We start from the raw sequence: 27,984 nt of genomic DNA, 5'->3' as shown, positions 1-27,984 counted from the left end.
ACACACACACACACACACAGAAGACGTTGTCACCACTCTGCACTACAGCAGCAGCAGGAATATCTCCCCATATCCCATCCCAGGCACGTCGGATCAGCCGCAGCAGCAGCAGCAGCAGTTATTGCGGTGATGTGAGGAAGCAGCCATGCTCCGGAGCATCTCACACCTTACACCCAGGTTGGGTACGTACGGCACATCTCATTCTATTCTACTGTCATTATGGGTTTTATGCTGCGGGTTTTTCTGTAGTGTGTGCGCGCGTGTGTGTGTGTGTGTTTTGCTTAAGTCAGCTCCAGATTTAGACAGAGAATAGCACCTCACAAGTGTTTTTTCCCCTCCTTGTCATTTCTTCTTGCTTCCTGTCATTGAATTGAGGATACAGCGGCTCTCTCTGTATGAATATATAACCAAAGGGAATTGGGGTGGAAGGCGGGGCTTTTGCCTTGATAAATGGAGCGTTATTCGTCAGCATGTGTGTGATCACCACTGGAATGTTAACTAGCACCTTGGACAGCGACACCAATACAATCCAACAGGGAGGAGCGACTCTCTCCCACTCTAATATTAGTAATAGATCTGTGCAGCCTAAAGTGGATGTGCGCGTGTGTGATCATACTGAGATTGATGCTCCTGTGTGTGTGCGCGCGCGCGCGCGTGTGTGCGTGCGCATGATGATCAAGAAAGTGCATGCGTGTAAGAAAGTGCACGTGTGGAAAAGAAATAGCACAGAGAACTGTGCGCGTGCGTGTACTGCTGCTGCTTCCTACCTTATGCTACATGCAGGTCAGGAGCCCTGTGGTGCATTCAGGGTTTAATTAAGCGTGTGACGTGACAGCCCTCCCCCCATCCCCCCACAGGGTTCTTGTGATCTGTGAAACAGTGTGTAGTGGGGATGTGATACAGCAGCCCTGACAGTCTGACACCAAGTTAAGCTGAGAGGAACCCCCCCCCCCCCCCCCCCGCCCATCTATCACTCCCATATCTATTTTTATCGATAGCATGGTAAAATAAAAAAAATAAAAAAACACCCAGCCTGTCCTACCAAGGCAGTGGCACGTGTGTCTCATTTTTGTTGACTAAAAAAAAATTCTGTCATATTTTCTCATCGACTACAATTTTTTTTTTTAAATTGACAATAACGAAACTATAACTAATTAAAGCAGGGGTGTCAAACTCCTTTTAGTTCAGGGGCCAAATACGGACCAGTTTGATCTCATGGGCCACAGATTTTAGGTGGAGCGGGAAAAAAAATCATCATTGTGCCCTAGTATTCAATATCAGTTTAATTCACCTGAATTTGTTACCAATTTTTGTGTAATTTAGAGAAATTTTGTGTGAGAAATTGCAAGATTAATACATTAATGTGATGTAAACAAAGGAAAAATACAAGCCCCGAAACATTTTCATTTAAATTGGTAAATTTGAGATATCTACAAATGGATTATTTGGTAATTTACACATAAATTCACATTTTCTCTGTTACTTTTTACTTTCTACTGCGGGCCGAATTGGATGCTTTAAAGGGCCGGATTTGGCCAGCGGGCCTTGAGTTTGACAGATGTGAAGTAAAGAAATACATTTATCTTTTCTTTGACTAATAAAAACTAATCTATGATTTTGTCACATGGGATGAAATCCAATTAGATCTCATGTGATCATGTGGTCATATGCATTGATCACATTAAATCTGTGTGTTATGTATTTACAAACATTTCAATACCCTCCCATATCAGGTTCTTCAATGGTAATTGAATCTTAAAAAAAAAAAAAAAATGCATAAACTGCTTTACATTTTAGTCGACTATATCTGTAACAGATTTAGTCGACTAAAATCTTAATGTTATTTAGTTGATTAAAAATATACTGTTGTTGAGATAGTCATAATCACTATAGTTTTAGTCAAAAGACTATGACTACAACTACAAATTTGTTGTCAAAATCAGCACTGATGTGTGAGAAATAGTCATTATGACATTTTTGTTGGGTTTTTGCTCTGTGGATGTTGTGATGAAGCCTAAATAAATGTGTCTTTTCTTAATCTTCCTCTGTCTCTCTTTTACAGGCGACAGTTTTGACTTGTTATGGGGATGACCGGAAGGAAAGACTGACAGAGGAACAGTGATGCTACTGTTTACATAACAGGAAGCTCACACTCACTCACTCACTCACTCACTCACTCACTCACCCACTCACACACACGCACACCCACACACACACACACACACACAGACGTGCACCCATGCTCAGATTGTCGGTCCAGGTCGCACACACGCTCCTAAATACTTCCACACTTACATGCAATTCAAGGCACTAACTGACTGAGTCACTGCCCAGTGCCCACTCACAAATATATAATCACTGACTCACACCAAAACAAACGCACACGCACACATACACACATACATACAAGGAGGAAAAGATCGTTGAATGTAGGAGCCAGAAGTGGATGGAGTGGGTGTTTTATGGAAAGTTGGATTCCTCATTGAAACCTGCACAGGTTCCATCTTCACTTATTATAGAGGCTCCTAAACACACCATCATGTCTGAGTGGAGGACCTGCAGAGTTCACTCTCCTGCTGGATCCCTTTCCAGCTCCTTTGGCTTTTTATCCCTCTTGGTTTCCATCTTGGGCTATTTCACCGCCTCATTGGCCCAACACACTGTGCCTGTTATTTCCACGGCCCAGGGCCGGATCCGAGGCATCCTGATCCCACTGCCCTCAGACCTCCTTGGGCCTGTGGTCCAGTACCTGGGAGTCCCCTATGCCAGGCCGCCAACGGGGGATCGACGCTTTCAGGCGCCTGAGCCACCTCTTCCTTGGCCAGGAATACGAAATGTGACGCAGTTTGCTCCTGTGTGCCCGCAGTCATTGGACGAGCGGAGCATGCTGGGAGATATGATGCCATCCTGGCTCACTGCTAACCTGGATATAGCAGCGACGTATCTTACTCACCAGAGCGAGGATTGTCTCTACCTCAATATCTATGTGCCAACAGAAGACGGTGAGTGAATAATAACAATAATAATGCATTGGATTTTATATAGTGCATTTCATAGACATTTCAAGTGCTTTACATTGTATTATGGCTGGGCGATATGGACCAAAACTCATATCTTGATATTTTTTCTCAAAATGGCAACATACAATATAAATTTCAATCATTTACATTCAAATGAAGTCTGACCAGAAAGACAATTCTGTGTTAAATTTGCTGATGCAAAATGCCACATAGGCACATTTTGCATCAGCCATTGCATTATTTGAAAAAGCAACTCAAATGTACTTTGTGAAATGCTTGCATTTCTTTTGTGTGTATTATTTGAGAAAGATAACTTGAATGTAACGATTTATGTTGGGCACATAAGCACTTTTGCTTCTTCCTGTTTCAGTCTTGTATGTTTTTGAATATTTTCTTGTTAGACTGAAACAAACAAACTGAACTGACCTGAACATTTATGAACAAACGGTTGCACAAAATGTGCCACTTTTGGCTTTCTCTCATCTAAATGACAGCACGTGTGAGTGAGCTCTGTAGTGTGGCTTGTTTAGGGGAGGGTCTGGGTCAGGACGCACTCTGAAATACATCTAACTGTACTTTTTAATGCTGTTCTGAGAAGTAGTGAAGGCAGTGACTCCTAAAACAAGTGTTTTAAAACAAAATAAGCAATATATGCACATATATGCACATGTAGTTTATATCAATGTAGGCAATATTAAAAGAAATTCATAGAAAATGCGAACTTCAATCTTGATATATCGCCCAGCCCTATATATTCCACATATTGAGGCAATATTTATATAAAGTTAAATCATGTGTAGTTTGTTTTTTAACTTTATATTGGATAGTGACACCTGGAGGAGGCTTTCAGGGATATTTTCAATAGTCAACCCATCCATCCACCACACACACCATGTTGATACAAAAATAACAGTTGCTTTAAAAATCCACCTTCATCACCTCTGCACCTCTGCGGTTCAGCCACCAATTAATATGCAGACACCTGCGTCCTCCGCTACGGGGTTTTACGTCTTTACGTGTGGAGGAAAGTGGGAAAGACACAGATTCAGTCATGCATACATATCGGTTCATACACATACATGTGACCCTAAGCTCACATATAGTCTCACACACACAGCATGGCAATGAACACTCCCACATCTTCAATATATATCCACCTGCAGAAAAAGGATGGTGAGGGGATATGAAATATAGGGAAGAAGGAGAGCTGCAGACTTTTCCTGCTCTCTCTCTCTCTCTCTCTCTCTGAGTGTGTGTGTGTGTGTGTTTGTACGCTTGGTGAAAGATCTCATAATAAAAATAGGGCATGTGGTTATTTAGATGCAAACGTGTACATAACCAGGAATACAGTGTGTGCATATATAGTCACATATAAACGCAGTGGTCCGTGTTATAATAACCTTGATGGTTTGAACACTGTCAGTTTGTCCGTCCTTGTAACCCAATCCATCTTCCCCTCTCTTTTTCAGACATCCATGAGGAGGGGGGTCAGCGGCCTGTGATGGTCTATGTCCACGGTGGCTCATATACAGAAGGCACAGGGAACATGATGGATGGCAGCGTGCTAGCAAGCTACGGCAATGTCATTGTCATAACCCTCAACTACCGCCTCGGAGTGCTCGGTAAAGTAATATATGTTGCATATCGGTTCTATCTGCCATTGGAAAGCTGTTGTATTTTACTGGTTTCTACTGGCATCACCCCAAGTGTGCAGTAAAAGTGGACGTATGGTCCTTTTTATCCCAGTAATAGGGGTGTGCATTACTAGGAATCTGACGATACGATTCGATTCAGGATACGACATATCCTGATACTATACAATACAGTATACATTGTGATATGTCGTGATATCTATAATTACAAATTTCACCTTTAGAAATAAAAAATTGTATGAAATACAATTTATTTCATGTATTTTAAACTGGCGAGAACAAATAAATGGTGACAAACTGTAATTCAAGTACGAATATCAAAAACAGGTGGTGTGTTTATCAAACTGTCAAATTCCATTTTTCAAAAAGCTTTAACTTTTGCTTCTACAACAGTTCTTCTGTTAAGTTCTTAAATCCTTTTTAAGAAAAAAGAAACGTCCATAAAAGTGCCCAGTATGGTTTGTGAAAATAAAGTGCGTCCAAGCTAAAATGCATTGAGGAGTGAGTAGTTTAACAAGGTCTGATGTGGTTCGCTGACACCTAGTGACTGGGCATTTGCAGGTTATGTTTGCAATCTAATGGTTATGGACATTCTTTGGATCAATACAATAATTGTGCAGTGAAACATTGCGATATAATGCAGAATCAGTTTTTTCTTACACCTTTAGTTAATAGAGTCAACTACTGTTAGTAGTTTTATATTTTATACACTTTAGATGAGTTAGGGAAGCCCACGATTACGTCCATTTGCTACAAAAATACCATGGAAATGTATGATTGATATGGTCCCAAAACATGTAATTAAAGGTTCTTTTTAACATCTATCAAAGAGCCCAGTCTTTTTTATAGAAATAAAGTGCAATTAACTTCCAAGCTAAAATGCATAGAGGAGTGAGGTAGTTTAACAAGGTTTAATGTGGTTCACTGACATCTAGTGACCGGGCGTTGACGTGCTATGCATATGTTAGCGTGATTAAATCTTTTTTTTTTTTTGTTGAAAACCATGGTAAAAAAATAAAAAATTAAGTTGGACATCTTTTGGATCGATGCAATAATCGCGTGGTGAAATATCACAATATATTGCCAAATTTATTTTTTCTTATACCCTTAATGCATATATTAGAAAAATGTTAAATTATTTTTGCTTAAAACCAGGATGAAAAAAATCTATTTTGACAGTTTTTGGATCGATATGATAATTGTGCGGTGAAATATCGCGATGTATCCCCAAATTGATTTTTTATTACACCCTTACTTAGAAAGCCATATACACTGTATGTAGCCATCGGGTTTGTATATAGTGGAAAACATCTAAAATGACTCGTTCCCATGATCTGGCCTTGGGCAAAAACAGCATCAGTTCTAATTACTGCCATTTTGATCTGATATCACGACTGTGTCACAGAACAACCGTACAGTATTTCATTTATGTCGTGGCTTACAGAGAGGAGAAATGCAATCATGATGTGATCACATCAGCATGTCATTGTTTGTGTCGTTACAAAATGTTACAAAGGCTTTAAATGCTGATTATCAATTGCATTCCCTGTTAAAACATGGGTATCTTATTCTTTAATTGATTCAGTTGGATGAATATTGTCAAAAAACTAATGATTCTACAAACGATAAATTATATTTAGTGTTTTCTCTCTGCTGCTATTTGTTTGTTGGGCTTGGTATCATAAGGTTTACAGTACAAGGTGATGCAATTTGTGCTGTGTAAATGCAATTGTCTTTGAACTTCTAAAATATCCAGCTTCTTGCTTCTCATCTTTATTTCCAATCTTTTCCCTCAGCATACAACAGTGTTCCAAAACACAACGTTTTTATTTTCCAACAAAACATTTCATCTTTATTCTGGTCATTTAAAGAAAAAAAAAAAAAAAACGCATACACATTGCTTTTGTTCTCTGGATTTTTTGATCCTCGGAAGAGCTACAAACGGGGGAAGTTATTAACGAGTTGTTTATTTACCCAAAGTGCATTTCTGTTTTTCTGTGCCTGGATGATGTTTTTTTTTCTTCCTTGGGATAAAAACATCCTTGCTATGGGTTTCCCTTTGGAAATAAACACCCTGAGGCCATTTCCCCCGCTTCTACTAGAATAGCCTCTAATCTGATCCTTTTTACCTCCATGACTCTCCGCACAGTGAAAATCTGATCCCCATGGGTTTCTTTTATTAACAGCTATGCAAAGTTCAAGGGTTGAAAAAAACATAAAAATACATTAATAATCACTAAAGCCTTTCCTGGTTTACTGTATATTATGAACAATCAGCTGCTGAGAGGATGGGAAGGGACTCATTTGTGCAGTTTGTCCTCATATTGATTAAGTCCACTGGATACATATTTCATTGGTCTGGGGAAGAAGTGGCATAAAGTCGTCCACTCTTCACTGATTCATATGATGTAATTCACTCAAATATGCCATCAGGTTAGGAAAAGTGTGTTTATATCATTAGTGGTCTGAGTTAATGCTGATGTGCTGTCGGACCTTCATGAATTTGTGGAATAGACTAATGCATGCAAATTATTTATATATGGAAAGTATGGCACAGTTTGGATAATTATTTTTGATTTAGTTGCATTTGCTTTGTTGTTCTCTAAATTAGGGGTTCTCAACCTTGGGGTGAGGACCCCGTTTGGGGTTGCGAGACACTGGGAAAGGCTCGTCAGATCCCTTCAAGAACTAAGAATATTTTTTCTGAACAATTTAAGCCTATTTTTGCTTATTTTTTGCCTTTTCCTGTAACTACACCAAACTTGCTACATTTTTGCCCGTTTTCGTCACTTTTCTTGTCATATTTGCTCTTTTTAAGACATTTTTGCTTCATTACTCCTATTCATGCCACTTCTCCATCAAATTTCAATGCCTTTTCTGCACATTTTTTTTCCATTTTCAAGACATTTTTGGCACTTATAAACCCTTTCCACCACTTTTTCCCACCTAATGTCACATATGTTGACCTATTATTGTCAGTTTTAACCTCTTTTCACCATATTTCATGATTATTTTTGCCAAAATAACCACATGTACGATTGGTCATGCCCATTATTTGCCAGTTTAAAGTAATTGTTCTTACATTTTAAATTACATTACCCCAACTCTCTCTCCCCCATTTCTGCCACATTTATGCCAATATTGACACTTTGAACCCTTTTTACCACTTTTTGTCCACTCTAACTTGCAACTTTTAACCATTTTCTGTGGTTTTAAAACCCAATTTCACCACCTTTTCCACCATTTTTGGTCAATTTTAATCCATTTTGTTTCTGATTAAAACAAGGATTTACATCCTTTAGATGACTATATACTGTGGCCCAAATAATAATACACTTCCTGGATAACAGTGGATATTATTCAGATAAATAAATAAATGTGATTATCACAGATTCATAGAACAATGAACCATCATTTTGATGACTTTGTGGATGGCCCCCAAAAATCTCTCCCCTTTATTCCCTCTTAAAGATGGCTCTGTCTTTCTGGCACCTTTATTTTGGAGGTCACCGGCTGAAAAGGTTGAGAACCACTGCTCTAAATACACACGACATCAAAATTCTAAAAGTTATTTCTCTTCTTGGGAAAAAGGCATTAATTTTAGATGAGGTTCAGTTTTTGATTAAAAGAAAAAGGAGGTTTTTAGAAAATGGGGTGCAGGAATGTTAAATGCACACTGAAAGATAAAAAAAAAAAAAAAAAGACGCCTTTAATTAGTTTCCCAAGGCTTTTATTAAACCCTAATTATGTGGAATGGCACACATATAGTGGCCGTCAAAAAGTGAGACACTTTTCTATAGAGCGATGACCTTGAAGAAGGAAGAGCAGCCAAAAAAATCCCCATTATGATTCAAATAATAGCCATTCCCACACATTTGTTACTGAATGCTGATGCCATCCTCCTCCTCCTCCTCCTCCCCCTCCTCCTCCTCATCTCTATAATCACCATCATCATCATCATGGTCATCACGCATTCTCAAGAGGTGCTTTCTTCCTTCTCCTCCTCCGCCTCCTCTTCACCATCATCATCGCCTCCATCGTCATTGTTCAGATGCATAAGGTGAGCTCATATATGTACAGTTAGGCATATAAACATTTTTCAGCTAATTTTAGTGTAACACAATTTCAAACTGGAGCACAAGTAACACTGCATGATAATTTAAACACTAAAATAACAGGATTGGACATGATACACTAATAAGTGTATGAAGACATCCTGGGTCTGATCCAAATGTCATCCTCCTAAGGATGTTTTTTTTTCTTTTTCTTTTTGCTTCCTGACAAAAGGCCCCAAACTAATGAAATACACTATCTTACTTATGCCTGTCTTGCTCATTATAGTCTGATGTCTGGGGTTCATAGAAATGAACTTGTGCAGTAATGAGATATTTTGTGCTCAAGTGAGCCATTAGTGTTCTCAGTGTTTACATGCTGCCTGTGGTAAAGGCAATCACGGACAGCTGCAGTGGGAACTTTTAATGCATTACTAAGGCCTGTGTGTCTCTGTGTATAAGATGTGCTTTTACATTTGGTCTATGTTAAGAAACCGATGAAGTTAGGTGCAAAATAAAACTGCTAATACATACCTTGCATTCTAACCAGGGCTTTCCAACCTTAGGGTTGTGACCCCATGTGGGGTCGTCTGGAAATAAAATGAGGCTGCCTGAAATGTCTAGTAATAATACACACAAAAAAAATGATTGAAATTATATTTTTGAATATCTATATTAAAAAAAATCTAACTTTAAAGAATATTTTTTTTTTCTAGTAATAATATATTTTAAATGATTAAAATTATATTTTTAAATTTCTACATTTAAAAAATAAAATACAGTAAATTTAAAAAACATTTCTTTTACTAGTAATAATTTTGTTTCACAAAAAGATTAAAATTATATTTTTAAATTTCTACATTTAAAAAAAAAATTTTAAATTTTTTTTTAAATGTTTAAAATTGTATTTACTTTTTTATTTTTCTTTATCTATTTTGCACATTTAAAAAGACAATACATAGAAATATATATACAGAGAAGGATGAGGTAGAAAGCTTAACTATCATTATAGGGGTTTTTTTTCCCAATTAAATTACCACATACAATCTCAAACAACTGTATCCTATACTTTCACTTTCTCAAATATGAATGTAAACTAATTTTAGAGAAAAAAAAGTGTGGGTCACCAGAAATTTGTGATTTAAAAATGGGATCACGACAAGAAAATGTTTGGGAACCACAAAGTTAAACCATTCCCTAGCTTTGCATATTTGTACATTTATTTTGTGATTAAAGCAATTTTAATTTTTTTTTTACTTTTTTGTTTTCCAACTCTACTTCTGTTTCTTTTTCTTTGGGCTTGCAGGATTTCTGAGTACAGGAGACCAGGCAGCCAAAGGGAACTATGGCTTGCTTGATCAGATCCAGGCTCTGCGCTGGGTGAAGGAGAACATTGGAGCCTTTGGTGGGGATCCAGGCAGGGTGACAGTGTTTGGCTCTGGTGCTGGAGCTTCTTGTGTGAGCCTTCTAACCTTGTCTCATTACTCAGAGGGTAAGTTGTTTTTCCATTTATTCAAATGAGCTAATAAGCCATTGGAGTTTTCTGTAAATGTGTTTTATTGGCATATCTTAAAAGCTCAGGATTTCTTGGTCTTTTTAAATGCAATGACATCCTTGTTTTTAACCCTCCTAATATTCCCTAAAATATCACTAACAGACTTTACCCTTGGGATCAATCTGACCCCACATATATTTGCCTCCAGAAAAAATGATTTTCAAAAAATTGTTGACCAAGTTTTTGTGTCAGGCACTTTGTTTATTTCTTGAATACATAAATAACCCATTGATAATGAAACATTGACCTGTTCTCTAAGTGCCACCATCAGGCCAAAAAAAATCTTTCAACCAAATATTTTCTAATTTGAGGTGCACTTACATGACTCTCACAGAATGAACCCCATTGAATGATGTTGGTGACCCCCCTTTCCTATCATAAACATGTTTAATTACATATCTTGATCTATTTGGGGTTATGGTGTGGGAAAGTTATCATGAGAATATCCCCATCCCCCCCCTACTCTACCCCTGCCATGTACCTACTCAAAAGTATCAAATCTACACCTGCAGGTGTAGAGATGTAAGGTCACACATGGACCACTCACAGACAGACACGTTTTACACAGCTAAAACTGCTTGGGGTCAAATTGACCCCAGAGGAACACCAATGTTATGCATAATCAATTGTACCCATCTGATTCGGAACGGTCATGGAATATGAAGCAAATAACAAAGTCAACTAATATTGTTTGAATGATAAACACTGAATGGGTCAAATTGACCACAAGGATAATAGGAGAGTTAATTAAATGATTTAATCATCAAAACATTGGAGCGATAGGTTTATATGGATCAGATTTTATACATGCAGATGAAGGTCTTGAAAGCACCAACATTTAATGCATTTCACTTTCTCCAGTGAGCTGATATTTAATTTATTGGCTTTAGCTTAAAATGTTGTTGTGTGATAATGGAGCCAGTTAGTGATTCATGCGGCTAAGAGCAGATCTGTTTTTATTTTATTTATTTTTTTTACTTTTCACCCTTTTCCACTTCAACCTGAGGCCCAAACGTTGACCCATCACATATTTAAATAATGCATGTCTCTGACTTCAGCGCATTCCTGTGCCTCTGCATTTGTTTATAAGTGCAAATGTGTTGTGTAACCTTCCAGTGTGCAATCATATGGTTGTGTGCATCCATGCATATGTGTGTGTGGGTGCGTGGCAGATTCATAAATGCATTTGACTGCCTCTGTGTATGTATGTATAGTTTATACAAACACATTTGTATTCATGTTTGTGTGTTCATGTGTGTCAGACCTATTTCACAGAGCCATCATCCAAAGCGGCAGCGCTTTAGCTAGTTGGGCTGTCAACTACCAGCCAAGCAAGTATGCCAGGCAGCTTGGTGAGAGGGTGGGCTGTGGCATCGACGACAGCGCTCAACTCGTCGGCTGCCTCCAGGGACGCAGTTATCGTGAGCTCGTGGAGCAGAACATCACCCCGGCCAAGTATCACACCGCCTTCGCCCCGGTGATCGATGGCGACGTTATACCTGACGACCCCCAGATTCTGATGGAGCAAGGAGAGTTTCTGAACTACGACGTGATGCTCGGGGTTAACCAGGGCGAGGGCGTGAAGTTTGTGGAGGGCATCGTGGACTCAGAGGACGGCGTTACTGCCGAAGACTTTGATTTTGCTGTGTCGGACTTTGTTGATAGCTTGTATGGATACCCTGAAGGAAGAGACACGCTGAGAGAGAGCATCAGGTGAGTGGCTGTGGGAATGTGTGAAATAACAATTTGGTGAAATAGACTGACATTGTGAGCACAGTTCACCCAAGATGTAAGATATGATGGTAACACTTTACTTAAAGTTTTAAACATAAAGGCTGACATTATGCTGTCATTATTATGACATGACACCTGTCATTAGTATGAATATGGTTTCATTAAGGCTGGCATTAAGTGTTGTTCGTTACCCGAAACCTAACCCTTGTTACCCTTACACCTAACCCTAACCCTAACCTTAACCTTAACCTTAACGTATGATGCAAGCACCCCATCCCCACCTTTAATTACCCAGGTTCCCACACCTTACCCATTCTTTCTAAACCCTAACCCATTTTCCATTACCCTAAACTACCCTTCCCCACGACCCAAACCCATTCTTCTTTACCCTAACCCTAACCCATTTTTACTTACCCTAACCTTCTCTTCCCCATGCCTAATGCTAACATCAGATACTCCCGAACCCTGGTCTTCCCCAACCCCCTCCTGCACATCTTGGTATAAGCACTTTATCTTTTATATCATATTTAAATTATTTATGTTTCAATTGGGTGGGTCGATAATCTGATTTTTATTCTTACAGGAAGCTGCAGACCCTCTCCTCTTTTATTGAGTTCTAGACCTGTTTTATTGGAGGGTTTTTTTTTTTTTAAACTTTTGTATTTTAATTCCTGGTTTAGATATTTTGTTTTTTTAAATTTTTATTTTACTATTTTAAATCTACTGTTATAGGGAGGGGGAGAGGTTCCTGTAGCCCATGCCTTTAAACATTTCTATTCCTACCTAACTCTAACCCCACTAGATCCCTCCACCTAACCCAAAAAATGCCTAGCTCCAAAGGTGTCATCATTTAACGAATGACACTTAATGACTGCTTAACGCCTTCATGACACATTGTTCATGGTAATGACAGATAATGACAGCATAATGTCCGTCTTATGTATAAAACTTCAAGCAAAGTGTTACCGATATGATGAGAACCAGCAGACCCCAGATACCATGTACAGCAGGGGTGTCAAACTCATGTACGTAAGGCATGGACGATATCCAAGCAATAAGTGACAGATATGTCAATCCCTGCAGGATCGTCACTTACATTTCCTTGATTGTGTGACCACATTAGATTTATTCCTGGAAATTTGATGGAATAATTTGTGGATTTCATTTCTGATATGATACCGATTTTACAACCTTGCGTATCGACCGATACATATTGATCCGATATCAGCATGAATCATACATACTTTTTTTTTTTCCTCTCTTTTTTCTTTAATTAAAAAAAATAAAAAATAATTACTTATTTTGTAGTGTGGAATGTTAGAAAAGGCTTGATCAAGTGATGTTACTCAAACAGAGAACAATAGTCAGCAACAGTGGGTATGAGAAAAACTGACCCATTTATTATTAACCATCTGGTTGCATAATTTTTAACCTTCAACACAATATCTACAGTATTCTATTGAATAGTGAATTGAATAAAATAAATAAAAAAATCAGAAAATCCAGAAATTTGAATCCAATATCCGATATTCGTTTTCAGGCTAATATAGGACCGATATTGATATCGGATCGGGACACCTAGTACTTGTTTTGTTAACTTCAGATTATACATGACTTCTATCATGTGATACAAGCATGGAAAACTGTGATCCCTGCAAAAAAATGGTGGAGTTATATTTGAATTTGTGTATTTGGAGAAACTAAGATATCTACAACTGTTTACTTTCTCCTGCGGGCTGAATTGGATGCGCTAAAGGGCCGGCTTTGGCCCCCGAACCTTGAGTTTGGCATGTGCTACACAGGATTAATATTAACCTTTGTGATAGCTTAAGTGAAGGCACACAAAAGAGAAACCTTTCTCTGTCATTTGTGCACTAAAGTAGTGTTTTTCAGCCATTATTAATATTTTTGTAGCTCCTAATCCTTTTTGGGACACCAAAAGTACCTCCTTGTTTAGCCCTAACACGCCTGATTGTGAGAAAAGGCTCTTTACAAGCTTTTTGCAAAGCTGCACAATGACACCTTCATTAATTTCAAATGCGAGGAGCAGGGAGACCCCTGATACATGCATATTGCATTTTTTACAAACCCCTGCTGACAAGGTATGTGTATCCACAGTTGGGAATCACTGGAGTTACATGAACAGTAATGAGGCGTTGCAGCCATTATGCATGTTTTCCAGATGTTTTTCAGCTGTATTTTAGATTTCTAGCTTCGCCTTTTAAAGTGTGTTTACAGTATCGTGACTCAGTTCATTGTCAGATGGCTAGAATTAATTGTGTGGTGCATGTTTACTTTTTAAAAAATAGGCATCTGTAATAGGTGGGAATTTAAATTCTCCTATTATTATGTGAATAAATTGATAAATGTTTAATAGACCCCTGGTTGGAAGTCACAGCCCCAATGGATAATTTATGCTAATTGTACCCTGTATGCCAGAATAGTGCACGATAACTGTAAGCAAAACCTACAAGAAAATGGTATTTAATGCTAAATACAAAGCATAGAATATATGGGTTGTGGTGGTAGTTGTATTGGACACGTTATATTTTTTAAAACAGAGATTTGAGATTCAAAGAAGGGTTTTTTGAGGTGCATTTCATACTAAAGTGCAGGGAATAGTATTATTATACCAAATCACAAAAAGGACTTTTATAACACTGATCCCAGGTGAGCTGATGTTAGATAACATCCACAATGAACGGTAACAAACACCATTTTTGCAGCTCATTCCTAAACATGAACTAATCCAATGCAGCTCCTTCATGTTTTGCTATAAACGTATCCACAAACTTCCTCCTTTGCAGATTTGACGCTGTAAAATTTTGTTGTCTCATCAAGTGAGCAGCTAATTTCGCTGACATTACAGCTAAAAATGTATTGTTAATGATAATTCATCCTCTATAGATGAATGTGAAACAAAACACATCCATGTTTTAGCTGAATTCAGCGTGGCTGCATGCTCCACCCAAACACGTATAGCATATAGACGTTGTCATTGAGCCTGAATCTAACATGCACCTGTTTGTCTAATTACACAGTGTGTCAACCAGGTGGTGCAATAAATTACTGTAATTACGTATTTTCGTGTAACCTGATTTCAGTTCTAACCCTAACCCCTTTGAGAGGATGGTTTTATGCAAATGCACCATTTACCATTTTGCATATTTCAAGGTTCCAAGTCACTTTTGCAGCCGTGGTGACAGAATGAGTACAAAGAGTGTTGCACAGAAAGGTGTTTGAGTGTTGCTTTATCTGTAGCCAAAAAAAAAAAAAAAAAATCAATACCAATTGTTTTGTTTTCTGTTTTGATATTGATAATAATGTGAAGCGCTTACTTGTATTCAGCAAGAGATGTGTGTCTAAAAAAAGCATTGTGTTAGTGAAACATCTATTTAGCAACATTTTTTTAATGTTCGTACTGATTTGTATGGAATAAATATCCTTATTTTACAACGGCGTATTAGGGCCACAATAAAATTAAAATAAATCTGAGTACTACAAGATTAAAGTCGTAATATTTCGGGATTAAAATCGTAATTTTCTGAGAATAAAGTCGTAATTTTATTAAAGGTCATAATATCTGGAGATTCAAGTCGTAATATTTTGAAAAAGAAGTTGTAATTTTCTGAGAATAAAGTCGTAATTTTATTAGATTAAGGTAATATTATTTGGAGATTAAGTCGTAATATTTTGAGACTAAAGTCGTAATTTTATGAGACTAAAGTCGTAATTTTATGAGAATAAAGTCGTAATTCTATGAGAAAAAAGTCAGAATTTTATTAGATTACGGTAATAATATTTGGAGATTAAAGTTGTAATATTTGGAGATTAAAGTTTACATTTTAGGAGAATAAAGACGTAATTTTATTAGATTAAGGTAATAATATTTGGAAACTAAAGATGTAATATTTTGAGGATAGAGTCGTAATATTATGAGAAGAAACCTGTATCTTAAAAAAACTCGTAATTGTATAGCGCTCAGAATTCCGTGTTGAAGTGAACGCAACTAACACCTATAACCCTTCAAACTTTAATCTCATGAAATTACGATTTTATTAAGATACAACTTTATTCTCCTAAAAATTATAACTTTTTTTCCTCAAAATATTACAACTTTAATCTCGTAGTGGCCAGATTTTTTATTTTATTTTAATGTGGCCTTAATAAGCCATTGTAATAATTGGCTTATTGTATAAAAAATAATAAACTTGATAACCAATTTCCTGGCTAACCTTGCTGTATTCTTTAAAGGTTTATGTACACAGACTGGGCAGATCGCGACAACGCAGAAACTCGCCGAAAGACGCTGGTTGCGCTTTTCACCGACCACCAGTGGGTGGCGCCGGCCGTTGCCACGGCCGACCTTCACGCCCAGTATGGATCTCCCACCTACTTTTACTCTTTTTACCATCACTGCCAAAGTGATGCCACACCACCATGGGCAGACTCGGCACACGGCGATGAGGTGAGACGGATTGAAGTGGCAGCTGAAAATGTTTTTCAATGGCTCATGGGATGAGATCAGCAACCAGGGAATATTCTTCAGAAGAGTGGAGCTAATTTGAGTAATAATGGAGTATTATGAGTTGAGTAATGGGAAAATGGGAATTAATTATGAGTCACAGTAATTCTTTAGGTTTAGAGGCTGCTTTATATAGGTCGGCTCATCTTGCTCAATGCAAAGCCCCCAGTGCCTGAAATTATTCACAATGTTCTTGGAATTAATTTCCTTAAAGGTCTGACATGAATATTCAATTTTGGGATGTTTTCGACCATTTCTGGTCTTTCTATTATTTTTCTTGTTCATATAGGTTTGGTTGTGCATTTATAATGAGGTGTATGTTTTACATTTAATTGAATTTGAGAGGGATATTGGATTACATAGATGTGGAAATTGCAGATAAAATGATAGCTAAGGCCAGGTTTGCTACTGAAACATATGAGGCAGTTTGGTTTCTTGTTGCCTTCTATTAATGCAATCCTTTCTCTGTTTGTGTGTGTGTGTGTGTGTGTGTGTGTGTGTAGGTGCCCTACGTGTTCGGAGTGCCTATGCTGGGACCCACTGATCTGTTCAACTGTAATTTCTCTAAAAATGACGTGATGCTGAGTGCAGTGGTGATGACGTACTGGACCAATTTTGCCAAAACAGGGTGAGCTTTATTCATCTCATTTGAAAAACATTCTTTGAAGTGTTATTTGTCTTTATTTTAAAGCGAAAAAACATGTGCAGAATCTGTTTTTCTAAGTTTAGACAAATGAGGATCTTTTTTTTTTTTTCCAAATTAATTTGTAATTATATGATGTAAATTAGATTTTAAACTGGTAAAGTAAAACACATGGATTACGTCTTTGCCCTTAGAGGTTTTTTTGGCCAAATCCAACATGGACATCTTTACAGGCTGTTTTGGAAATGACTGACCAATCATGACAGCTATTCATCTGTTCCCTGCTTTCACTAAGATAACAGAATTTAGATTTAATGTTAAATTTGTAATTTTGAAGGTTTTTTCTAAACATACTTGGAGTGTTGAACAAAGTGTGTGAAAAACCAAAAGGAGTGAGACATTAGATCAATGACAAGTGTTCATACTGTACTCGTCTGTGTTTGTGACACAACCCTAATTTATTCATGTCCTTTAATTCAGAGCCTAAAACAAAACTTGGCAGATCTCAGCCTCAAACACATTTTTACTATTTGCCTCAATTAGACCTGATGACAATTCAGGTGGATGGAAGTCTGACATATTTATGAATAATTGTTTTATATTAACTGAACAGCATTTGTGAACGTTTCAGACTTTGTTCTGTGGATAAAACTGGATTTTATGCAATATGTAAATTAGTTTCTGTTTTATGTCTAGAAAATTGTGGAGTGACTTTGATGGCAACAGTTTCATCACTGGATATCTTAGAAAAAATGACCAAACATTCAGACATGAAGCAGCACTCCAGACTAATCTTGGCCTAGTGTTCACGCAGGTTCTTTGTCATGTCCAAATCTTGACAGAGCTTTTAGTTTCTTGGACTCAGGCTGAGAAAGTTAAAGTGACCTTACTCTTGAAAAAGTCCTTGGGGATAGCCAAGGCAATATCCAAAAGGAACAGATCCAAGGGCGCTCGGTTGATGAATCTTCTCTGTCTTCTCTTTCCTTTTTAAACCGGCTCCAAAAACTTTCTAATGTTGACAAAAACATCATCAAATCTCAAAAATGTGAAGGTTTTACTTCTTGTTTTTCCCACATCTTCTAAGCGGGGCTTTAGTCTGTGAACCACGTTGTTGTAAACTGAATAAACAAATGTATGGTCAGGATAGTTTGTGATTTACGGAGCCCCAGACATGACATGATAAAAAAAAATCTATATACTGTGGCTACGAAATAGCAATGACAGGCGCACAAAACGCTAATTCAGGGCCATGAAATAGTAATTAATAATACCTGATGTACATACCGGTATATGCCATGTAGCTTTTTTTATTCATTGGTGAAAGATTGATACCCCATTAAAGCGACATAAAGCGTATACACATTTCGGAGATTTTCGGAGACCCGCCATTGTGCTACTGACTAAACTTCTGGTTAACTTCAAAACAAGAGCCTTCTTTAAAAAAGCGTTAAAAAATGAATGGAAGACAGGAAAAGATGCTTTTGTTTTGAAAAGGGGATGTTTGACTTTTAGCTTGAAGCTGGTCCAAGGACCATTTTATGTTCCTCTCGCGATCCTCATGGGGTGGTTGAGTATGACTAGTGTGCCCACTGTGCACACTTAAAAAAATGTCCTGATATAGTATACATCCGGGTATGTCATTTCGAACACAGCCATTGAGAGACAACATGTGAAAACTCATAACTTCCTGTTTACAACAGCCGCAGTGAGTCCACTTTGCACCGAAAGGTCAGCTGTTATGCATGTGACACATTCGCACACACATAGTAACACTTTTGACGGTTGCAAAACAAAAATAAAAGCAACACGGCATCGGCAAAGGCAGCTCAGCTCCTGGTCCTCTTTGTTAACATCTGCCATTGCTACAGTGACTCACTACGCTAACCACCAGGATTAATATTTATATTGTTAGTTAGAATTTTGTGCACACGTTATACTTATTTCCTGTCCATTAAGTAGTGTTTTGTGCACACGTCTGTGGCTCTGTATTGATTTGCTGTTTGGTTTAATGCAACCACTACAAATGACACCAATAAAGCCACGATGCATCACCAATTATAGTGATCACCAGTGTTCCCGATACAGCCCACACCTAAACTCCTCTCGTCCCACCACTCATTCCCTCTTCCCTGGCATCATCGCACCTGGGGACAGCAAATTTCAAGTGCTTTGTTTTCTTCCATCAACTGAAAAACCCCCGTCTGTTGTTATCGCCTCGTTCCCACAGCTCAGGTATTGGGACGACGTGAATCAAATGCTAAGAGGTGGTTTGCACCACGAGTTCCCACGAGTATGTACTGCAGCCAATATAAAAACTTTGTTCTCGAAACAAGAATAAAATTCTCTGTTCGGGTTAAGTATGCAGAAACCAAAATGAACCAAGAAGACTTTGAAGTTAATTACTGGAGAATTAAAACAAGTGCCTGAACACAGAGCTCAGAAACATCTTGTTTTTTTTTTACTGGAAAAACAACAAACCTGACAAATCACACTGATGGGAGAAGCTTTTATCTTTCCACTGTGGCATGATATACAAGATAACAGTAATTGTTGGTGGACCCTTTATTCTACGGTGCTGGAAGTGAGTAATTACAAGTAATTAATCCAATTGAGGCTCTTTCCACTGAGACCTCCTCAGATTTGCAGAGACATCTGCAGTTTAGACTTGATCTAAATCACCACAGTGCTCTATTTGCAATCTCACAGCATAAAAAAGAATGAGGACAGTGCTCCCACGTGTTTTGACTGTGATGTGAAGAAACTGTCTTTAATGAGCATGCATTAAAGCTGCCGCATTGCATTAGGTTAGCATTTTCTAGCCCATCATGCCTTTTTTTTTTGCCATTTCTGCAGCAGATATGTAGATGCAGAAGAGGACCACGCCAGGAGAAGGAGGTGCAGATTTCACCAGTATATGCTTTAATTATGAAGCGGAAGTCTTTTTTTTGAAGAAAGATCACTCTTGGCTCAGGCTCCCTAAGATGGTTATAGCACTTTGCAACAACTCAATTTAACGCAGGAGATGTGATGCTCCCTGATGTACATTTTGTAAGTCTCTGTGTAGGTGTATAAAATCTCTGCGTGTGTGTGTCTCAGTTAGTCTTTGCTCCTCTTGCTGCTTTTTTTTGTGATGTTCTTAAGGAGTTGATTGACAAGTGAGCACATGGAGTGTAACAGGCAAGCGTGTGAAGATGTGCTACTGTTTCACTTCACAAAATTTAAGATGCAGATGGAAATTTAGTCTGTAAATCAACAGAGCGGTGCCTGTCCGCCTGTGTCCGAGAGGTGATTTTTCAGGGTGTTTTCACCGTGCCCGGTGCACACATTCATCTTTAATGCAGACGTTGAACAGTTTTATGGTTACACATGGTGTGGACTTGTGGAGTTGAAGCTGCGTATTACTGGGGATGTTTTTCTTAGAAACAGAAAAATAGACAAAAATCAATGATCTACAGCTGAAACACCTCAAAGCTACTACGTGCACAGAAAAAAAAACTTTTTTTGCTAACAGTTTGATTTGTGCCGTTTTGATATTGATTGGAAAATATGTGTGGGGATGTTTGATGTGCCAGTTTGAGTAAAACTACATATCTTCAGAGAGTTCTCAGTCCCTCTGTTAGAGACTCTTGACATTTGAGTTAAAAATAATGACATAGAACGAAAAACCAGGACAAAAAATGAAGACATTAACATCATATTTTGATGCCTAAAACATGCCTAACTGGGGTGTTTTTTGCTAGTTTCCCATCAGCCTTTCTGGCACGTCCAACTTCTACAAACTAGGAAACAGGCCAAGTGCTCCTGTGTGTGATGACCTTAAAATTAGGTGTGGTCTGGCACGTTCATTGACGCAGTGCTATTTCAATACTGAAGCAAAATGATAAGCCACTATGTTGCTAGTACCTGCCAACTGCTTCTTTATAGCTGTGTTTTTAGACTGTTTTTGAGCTTCAGGCATTTTTCTTTCGGAAGTCCTTAAGTCGCATTCGTCATCATAAATTGGTTCATAACATTGACAGTTTTAGCACCAAGAGAGCAGTCAGGTCTTAACATAAATTATGACATGATAAAAACCTACAGTGCAAGCTTTGAGGATTTCAAACTGCAATTTGAGCTACTAGTTCTGGCAGGTTTTTGCTTCATCTTCAAGAAGTCATTGTTTATTAGTACGGTATATGTTTATGAGCATGTCTTTGTAATTTAAAATCTGCTACCCCCAATATTTTTTTTTTTTTAATTATTATTTATTGTTTACTATACTATTACTTCAAAAAGAAAGGAAAAAGTTAACGGTGAATACTCCACTTGCTGAAATTTCTCGCACATTGCATTGTGGGATGGGGAATTGCAACAGTGCAAAGAAGTGTTTTTACTTCGTTCAAATATCACGGAGAACACCGGGAACAAACTAGAACAAAACTGGTGCCAAGAGAATCCTTGTCCTCCTTGCATGGTGAAAAATACGCAAGAAACCACGAGAGTGAGAATGAAGTACAGGACTGTTTACAGGACTATGCAATGTGTAAAAATTTCAACAAACGTCGTGTTTATGCTGTGTTCGATTGCACTTAGAACCCGAAAAAATCTGGGTTGTCAATTTCAACCTCTGAGGTAAATGCGTTTCATTCAGTAAGCTCGGAAAACAAGACTGGCCACAGCAAGCTGATGTTTGTTTTTATGTTGTTTGAGGTGCAAAAATGCCTTCTCCTAAGAGAGAGAGAGAGAGAAACATCATATACTTTAAGTATGATTTGAACACACCAGCGAAGGGAATCCTGCATGCCTCATTGAACCATAGACTGTAGAAAGAATGCATTGAACTATATGGGCATCACTTACTACTTACGCAGAGCGGTGTTCAAATGAACAGAGTGGGAATGGAAATGCCGCTAAGTTATTCTACACAAACACCAAATTAGACGACTCATACGAGTAAAAGTTGAGGAGAAAGTGACTGTTTACATTTAACAGTGTGCTCCGCCATCCTACCCGAAATCCAGAGTCGGCATCTTGAGCTCAAGGGCCGTTTTATTGCACTTTTCCAATACGTTCTGTCCGATTTTTTTGGGTTCCGAGTGCAGCAATACTTTGGAGACCATAAAAATGTTTTCAAGCTGCAATTTATAATTTTTTCCTTTTTTTTTTGATTTTTTTGATTAAATGTTGAATTTGAAGTTTTGGATTTATTGATTATTAAAAAGGGACAATGAACATTATTAAACAGACATGTGGTAAATGAGCCAGAGTTAATAAGCTAGTTTTCATCTGGTGTTCCTGGTCAAATTTTAAAAGGCAACCGAGAATGTAAAAGGCCTTAAAAACAAAGAGAATGACAAATTGAACAAGTATGACAAATAACAATAATTACTGATAAAACAAAGTATCAAGCCTGGACTAAAACTCTCAGAATTTCCCACACAGTAAATTACAATAGGTTGTGTATGTGTGTATATGTTTTTATTTATGTGTGTATATATATATAAATATAATATGATGAACTGCAGTCAAGTGTGTGTGTGTTTGTGTATGTGTGTGTATATTGTGTTTTGTTGTTTTTCCTTATGTATTTTGTAATTATTTATTGTCTGTTTTACTGTATCCGTCATTTGTTGCAATCTTGAGGACCCCCTTGAAAATGAGATGATTGATCTCAAGGGGCTTATTTTCTAAATAAATACATTTGAAATTTAAATGCATCAAAAATGTTAACAAATTGACCTTTTTTCTTCTTTCTAGTGATCCGAATCAGCCAGTTCCTCAAGATACTAAATTCATCCACACCAAACCGAATCGCTTTGAGGAGGTGGCCTGGTCTAAATACACCCCAAAGGAGCAGCTGTACCTCCACATTGGACTGAAACCCCGCGTGAGAGATCACTACAGAGCCACTAAGATCTCCTTCTGGCTCCAGCTGGTCCCACACTTGCATCATGTTAACGAGCTCCTCCAGTCGGTGTCTTCCTTCACCCACAGCCCGTCTCCACAGGACGACACCCCCTACTCTTACACCAAGCGCTTATCCAAAGGTTGGCCCCCCAGCAGCACACGACACCCGGGCTCTCAAGGAGGCACCCAGCAGCCACCTGAGTCCGCCCTGGGCCAAGGTGGAGAGGAAGACGGAGTACGCATCCCCCCTGAAGATTACTCCACTGAACTGTCTGTGACCATTGCAGTGGGAGCGTCGCTCTTGTTTCTAAATATACTCGCATTTGCAGCTCTTCTCTACAAGAAAGATAAAAGGCGGTTGGAGCACCGCCGCCCACGTCCTCTTCCTCCCCCAAGACGAGACATAACAGCTGCGGATGTGGCGGCCCACCTGCAGGGAGAGGGACTCATGTCGCTACAGGTGAGAAGAGCAGACCGTGTAGCTACATAGTTTAACCATCCTGTTATCCTCGGGGTCAATTTGACCCCATTTAATTTTTCTCATTCAAAAATAATAGTTGACTTTTCCTAATTTGATGGGTACATATGATTAAGCACAAAATTATCAGGGTTATTTTTTTCCCCATTATGCTGAACACATATTGCAAGCTTTGGTGTTCCTCTGGGGTCAAATTGACCCCAAGCTGTTTTAGCAGTGTAAAATGCTTTTACAGTGAAAGTGACATAGAGGAGTGTGTGTGAGACAAAGGACTTAATAATGAATAACCCTAAATGTTACAGAAAAGAAATCAAAATGAGTAAATAAATGTGTTTATGAAAGGAACGGGGGGTCACCAACATCAATCAATATAGTGAATTCTGTGAGAGTCATGAATGTGCACCCCAAATTAGAAAATATGTGGATAAAAGATTTTCACGAAACACTAACTCTTTGACCTGATGGTGGCGCTGCAGGAAAGCTCATATCATCACCACACCCGGTAGGGTTCATACTCTTGTGGTCATCAATGCTGTCAGTAAATTTGAGAAGATTTGGATGAAAACTATTCAAGATAAATTATTTCTAATTTAAAAGTTTGACCTGATAGTGGAGTTCAAGGTTAATTTTTAAGTCGTTATTTATGTATTCAACAAATAAACAAAGTGCCTGACAAAAAAACTTGGTCAGCAATTTTCTGAAAATCATTTTCTGGAGGCAAATATCCCAGGGGTCAGATTGACCCCAAGGGTAAAATGTGTTCAATACTCAGCCATTCTGTTATTTGACTTTTAATAACCTTAAGTCAGCTGAGGTCATGTGATGATACGCTGCTGTCTTTTACCAGTAGAAAAGCCGTCATTAGAGCCTTACAAACACAGGCTGTCATCAGCAGATGATATCAGTTTGTGTGACTGTGTGTGTGTGCGTGTGTGTGATTAGTGTGGGTGTTTTAAAGCCTGTGTAAACGTTGCACAATTGCCTGAATTGCTTCCAACTGCCTCCAATTCATCCAGTGGATACGTTCCCTGCTCTGAACTCTGTTTCACTGCGTCAGTTTTGAAATCCCACACAGTTAGTGCTAAATGTTTGATTTATTTCACAGCTGACGAATCTTGTTAATTGGCATTTGAGGTACAGAAATGAAGCTCAGTGCTCCAGCTGCTTAAATAATGTCTTACTATTTGTGTTGTTAGCTTCTTTTGCTTTTTGTCTGAATGTTTGTTCTTGCACTTAAAAAAAATCTGCTATTGGGTTTTTTGTTGGCCCATGATGATTTATACTGGAAATATATATTTGTAATGTTGGCTGTGCCTGTGGCACAATGCCGGAAAATCACTCAAATTCAATCAGGAGCAATTCCGATGACAAATAGTAGCGTTATGTTGAATTTGATTAGAACTGGATTCAATTTGAGGGTAAATGCTCATCCCAAATTGAGACTGAAAGTAGACAAAAAGACAGAGAATGTTCTAGTAGCTCTACAACTTTCTAAAACAGGGGTCACAACCTTGAGGTCAGGACTCCATTTGGGGTCGCGAGACCCTGGGAGAGGGTCACCAGATGCCTTCAAGAAACTAAGGATATCTTTTGAACAATTTGCCATATTTTAACCTATTTTCATCACTTTTTCTTGCCACAGTTTTGCTCCTTTTAATGCATTTTTGCTACATTACTACCATTTCTGACACTTCTCCATCAAATTTCAGTGTCTTTCTGCACATTTTTCCACTTACAAGACATTTTTGGCACTTATAAACCCTTTTCCCACCTAATGTTGCATACGTTAACCCATTATTGTCACTTTAACCTCTTTAACATGTTCATGCTTATTTTTGCCAATTTAACCACATTCACCATTTGACATGCCCGTTATTTGCCAGTTTAAAGTAATTGTTCCTACTTTTTAAATTACATTACCCCAACCCCCCCCATCTTTACCACTTTTAAGCCAATATTTACACTTTGAACCCTTTTTACCAATTTTTCTGTCTGTCTTTGGCCACTCTAATTTGCAACTTTCACCCAAATTCTTTCAAAAGTTGCAAATTAGGTCCGTCGTCATTATCGCAGCTGTATTGACTGGAATAATTAAAAGGGGCAAAGAATTTGCATCCGGTCTCCGTAGACTGCCGACAGAAACAAAACTCCAACAGTGTGTTTAAAGACATAGATTTAAAAAAAAAAAAAAAGATTCAATCAGCCTGTGCAACAGAGAAAACATCTGGATGCACAGCCTCCGAGCTGTTGTTTTCTGTGCTTTTATTTGTTTATCAAATCAATGAAGCCCAAAAATGAACTGCAACAGATTATAGCTTTGGAGCTACTTCTCGTCTGCAGTCTCCGTGGCAGGCAGGAGAAGGGATTAAAAAGATTAAGCTAGTAAAAGTACAATAAAAACAGGTATATAAAGTGCATTACCGCATCCACTTACACAAAGTGCTTATATATAGTGCTTACAATGACAGTACATGTTTAAGAGTAAATAGAATTTCCCCCCATGGTTAATTTTCCTCCTTGATTTTATTTGATGTTTTAATCTTTGGGTTTTGGCTTGACAGAGAACAAGAAGTTGTGCAATGAAATAGTTCAGTGTTTCTCAAATGAGGGTACGGCAATGAAAGCATTCAGAATATGGGGCTTTATAATGTTTATTTTTTAGTTAATCATACTAAATATTACCAGCAACTCACAAAAAGAACGAATAGACAACAACAAAATACACAAAATGACACCAAAAACACACACACTCAGAGAGAAAAATACTTACTATTACCAGAAACACTCAAAAAGACAACAAAGACACATTAAATGAGAGAAAAATACACAAGATCATTTCAAAATACACAAAAATAACAGAGAAACATACACAATGACATAAGAAACAACCAAACGACACCAAAAACACACACATTGAGAGAAAATAATTTAAATAATACCAACAACACACAAAACAACAACAAAAACACACCAAATAAGAGAAATATATACTGAATAACAATAAAAATTAAAGACAAACAATAAATGTGTTCAGGAGACACTAAATACTGTTTAATTCCACTCATTTACAAAATGAGATTCTTTACAAATGTGTGTTATCACTCTTTCATTGCATCATTATGCTCTATTGTTGTTTTTTCACAGAATTCAGGGCAAAATGTTGTAGTCGGACAAAAGGGGTGCTTGCATTCAAACGTTAGAGAAGGGGGTACTTGAGCCAAAAAGTTTGAGAACCACTGAAATAGTTCAACCAGAGTACAAACCTCTTCTTATCCTTTGACCTGTGTAGGTGAAGCAGCTGGAGTGTGATGTCGCCTCAGCAGATGAGAGGAACAACACCCATCACCACCACACCCTGGACACCCTGGACGCCCTGGACGGCCTAGACACTCAGGACATCTATAGCACGCTGGACACCGTGCGTCTCACCTGCCCGCCCGATTACACCCTCACCCTGCGCCGCTCGCCCGACGACGTCCCCCTCATGACCTCGCTGAACCCCGGATCCCTGCCCGTCACCCCCGGGTCACACCCCGTCACTCCGGCTACGCCCATGACACCCATGACACCTGCGTCGGTGGTGGGCATGAGAATGGGGCACCCTCATCCGGGATACACACATCACAGCCCCTACAGTAATACACACCTGCCACACACGCACATCTCCACGCACACACACTCCACTACACGCGTATAACCACAACAGGTTGCACACATAGGGACAGAAATAGAGCAAAAACACGCATATTAACACACACACAAACACACACACACACACAAACACACGAAGAGTCAAAGCAAAAGACCTAAATACCTCTACTAATTACCCTACAGGATTGTTACCGATACGGAGACAAAAAGAAAGACGTTTTCCAGTAACAGGATGAACAGACAGACAGCTGTGTGTTGCATGTCGGAAGAAAGAAGGACAAAGTGGATTTAAGGAGACACAATAATTCAAAGTATCACCGGATCGAGACGACAAGCCAAGACATCTCTCCGCCGTCTCCCGCATCTGCTTTGGATGGATATTAAGTCTGCTTTTTTTCTATTTCCGGAGAAGAAGAGAAGAGCACTGTGTCGAAAAGGTTCAGGTACTGAGCATCAGAGCAGGTTCAGCTGGAGTTAGCAGCTCAGAAGTATTACACACACACACAGACTGTTGATGTCAACTTGAACAACCTGTGAAATGTGAATGTAGCAATTTTTTTTTCCCCATTTGAAGATCACTAGGCCCCCTCTGCCAAGGATCGAGCAAATACAAGGGGAGACAACTTCGATTTTAGAAAAGAGACGCTTTTTAAAAATCAGAAAGGGAAGAAAATAGATTTCAAACTGCAATATTAGCTTCAGAGGAAGTCGGATTTTGGGAAAAAAATAAGAGCGAATGTAAGGGATTAACAGTTTGGAGCGTGAGGAAGATGGATTAAAAAAAAAAA

At 38.4% G+C, this 27,984-nt stretch overlaps 1 protein-coding gene across 1 annotated transcript; it reads left to right on the top strand.

Moving 5' to 3' along the window:
- On the top strand, positions 1-27,984 carry LOC114454651 (neuroligin-4, X-linked-like). Its single transcript, XM_028435264.1, has 9 exons — positions 1-182; positions 2,063-3,002; positions 4,490-4,642; positions 10,031-10,216; positions 11,542-11,992; positions 16,268-16,481; positions 17,042-17,166; positions 22,918-23,527; positions 26,835-27,984. The coding sequence occupies exons 2-9, from the start codon at positions 2,447-2,449 to the stop codon at positions 27,240-27,242; spliced, it is 2,703 nt and encodes a 900-aa protein (XP_028291065.1). The 5' UTR covers positions 1-182; positions 2,063-2,446; the 3' UTR covers positions 27,243-27,984.

The sequence above is a fragment of the Gouania willdenowi genome, chromosome 21, assembly GCF_900634775.1.
Source record: "Gouania willdenowi chromosome 21, fGouWil2.1, whole genome shotgun sequence".
Taxonomy (NCBI): Eukaryota; Metazoa; Chordata; class Actinopteri; order Blenniiformes; family Gobiesocidae; genus Gouania; species Gouania willdenowi.
This window is presented reverse-complemented; position numbering and strand designations above follow the sequence as displayed.

What these genes read in the sequence shown, in the direction of transcription:
- LOC114454651 (XM_028435264.1), top strand. Translation starts at nt 2,447, where the DNA reads ATGGAGTGGGTGTTTTATGGAAAGTTGGATTCCTCATTGAAACCTGCA. An exon ending in CTACCGCCTCGGAGTGCTCG is followed by an intron (nt 4,643 to 10,030) that starts GTAAAGTAATAT and finishes TTGGGCTTGCAG; the next exon opens with GATTTCTGAGTACAGGAGAC. An exon ending in CTTGTCTCATTACTCAGAGG is followed by an intron (nt 10,217 to 11,541) that starts GTAAGTTGTTTT and finishes CATGTGTGTCAG; the next exon opens with ACCTATTTCACAGAGCCATC.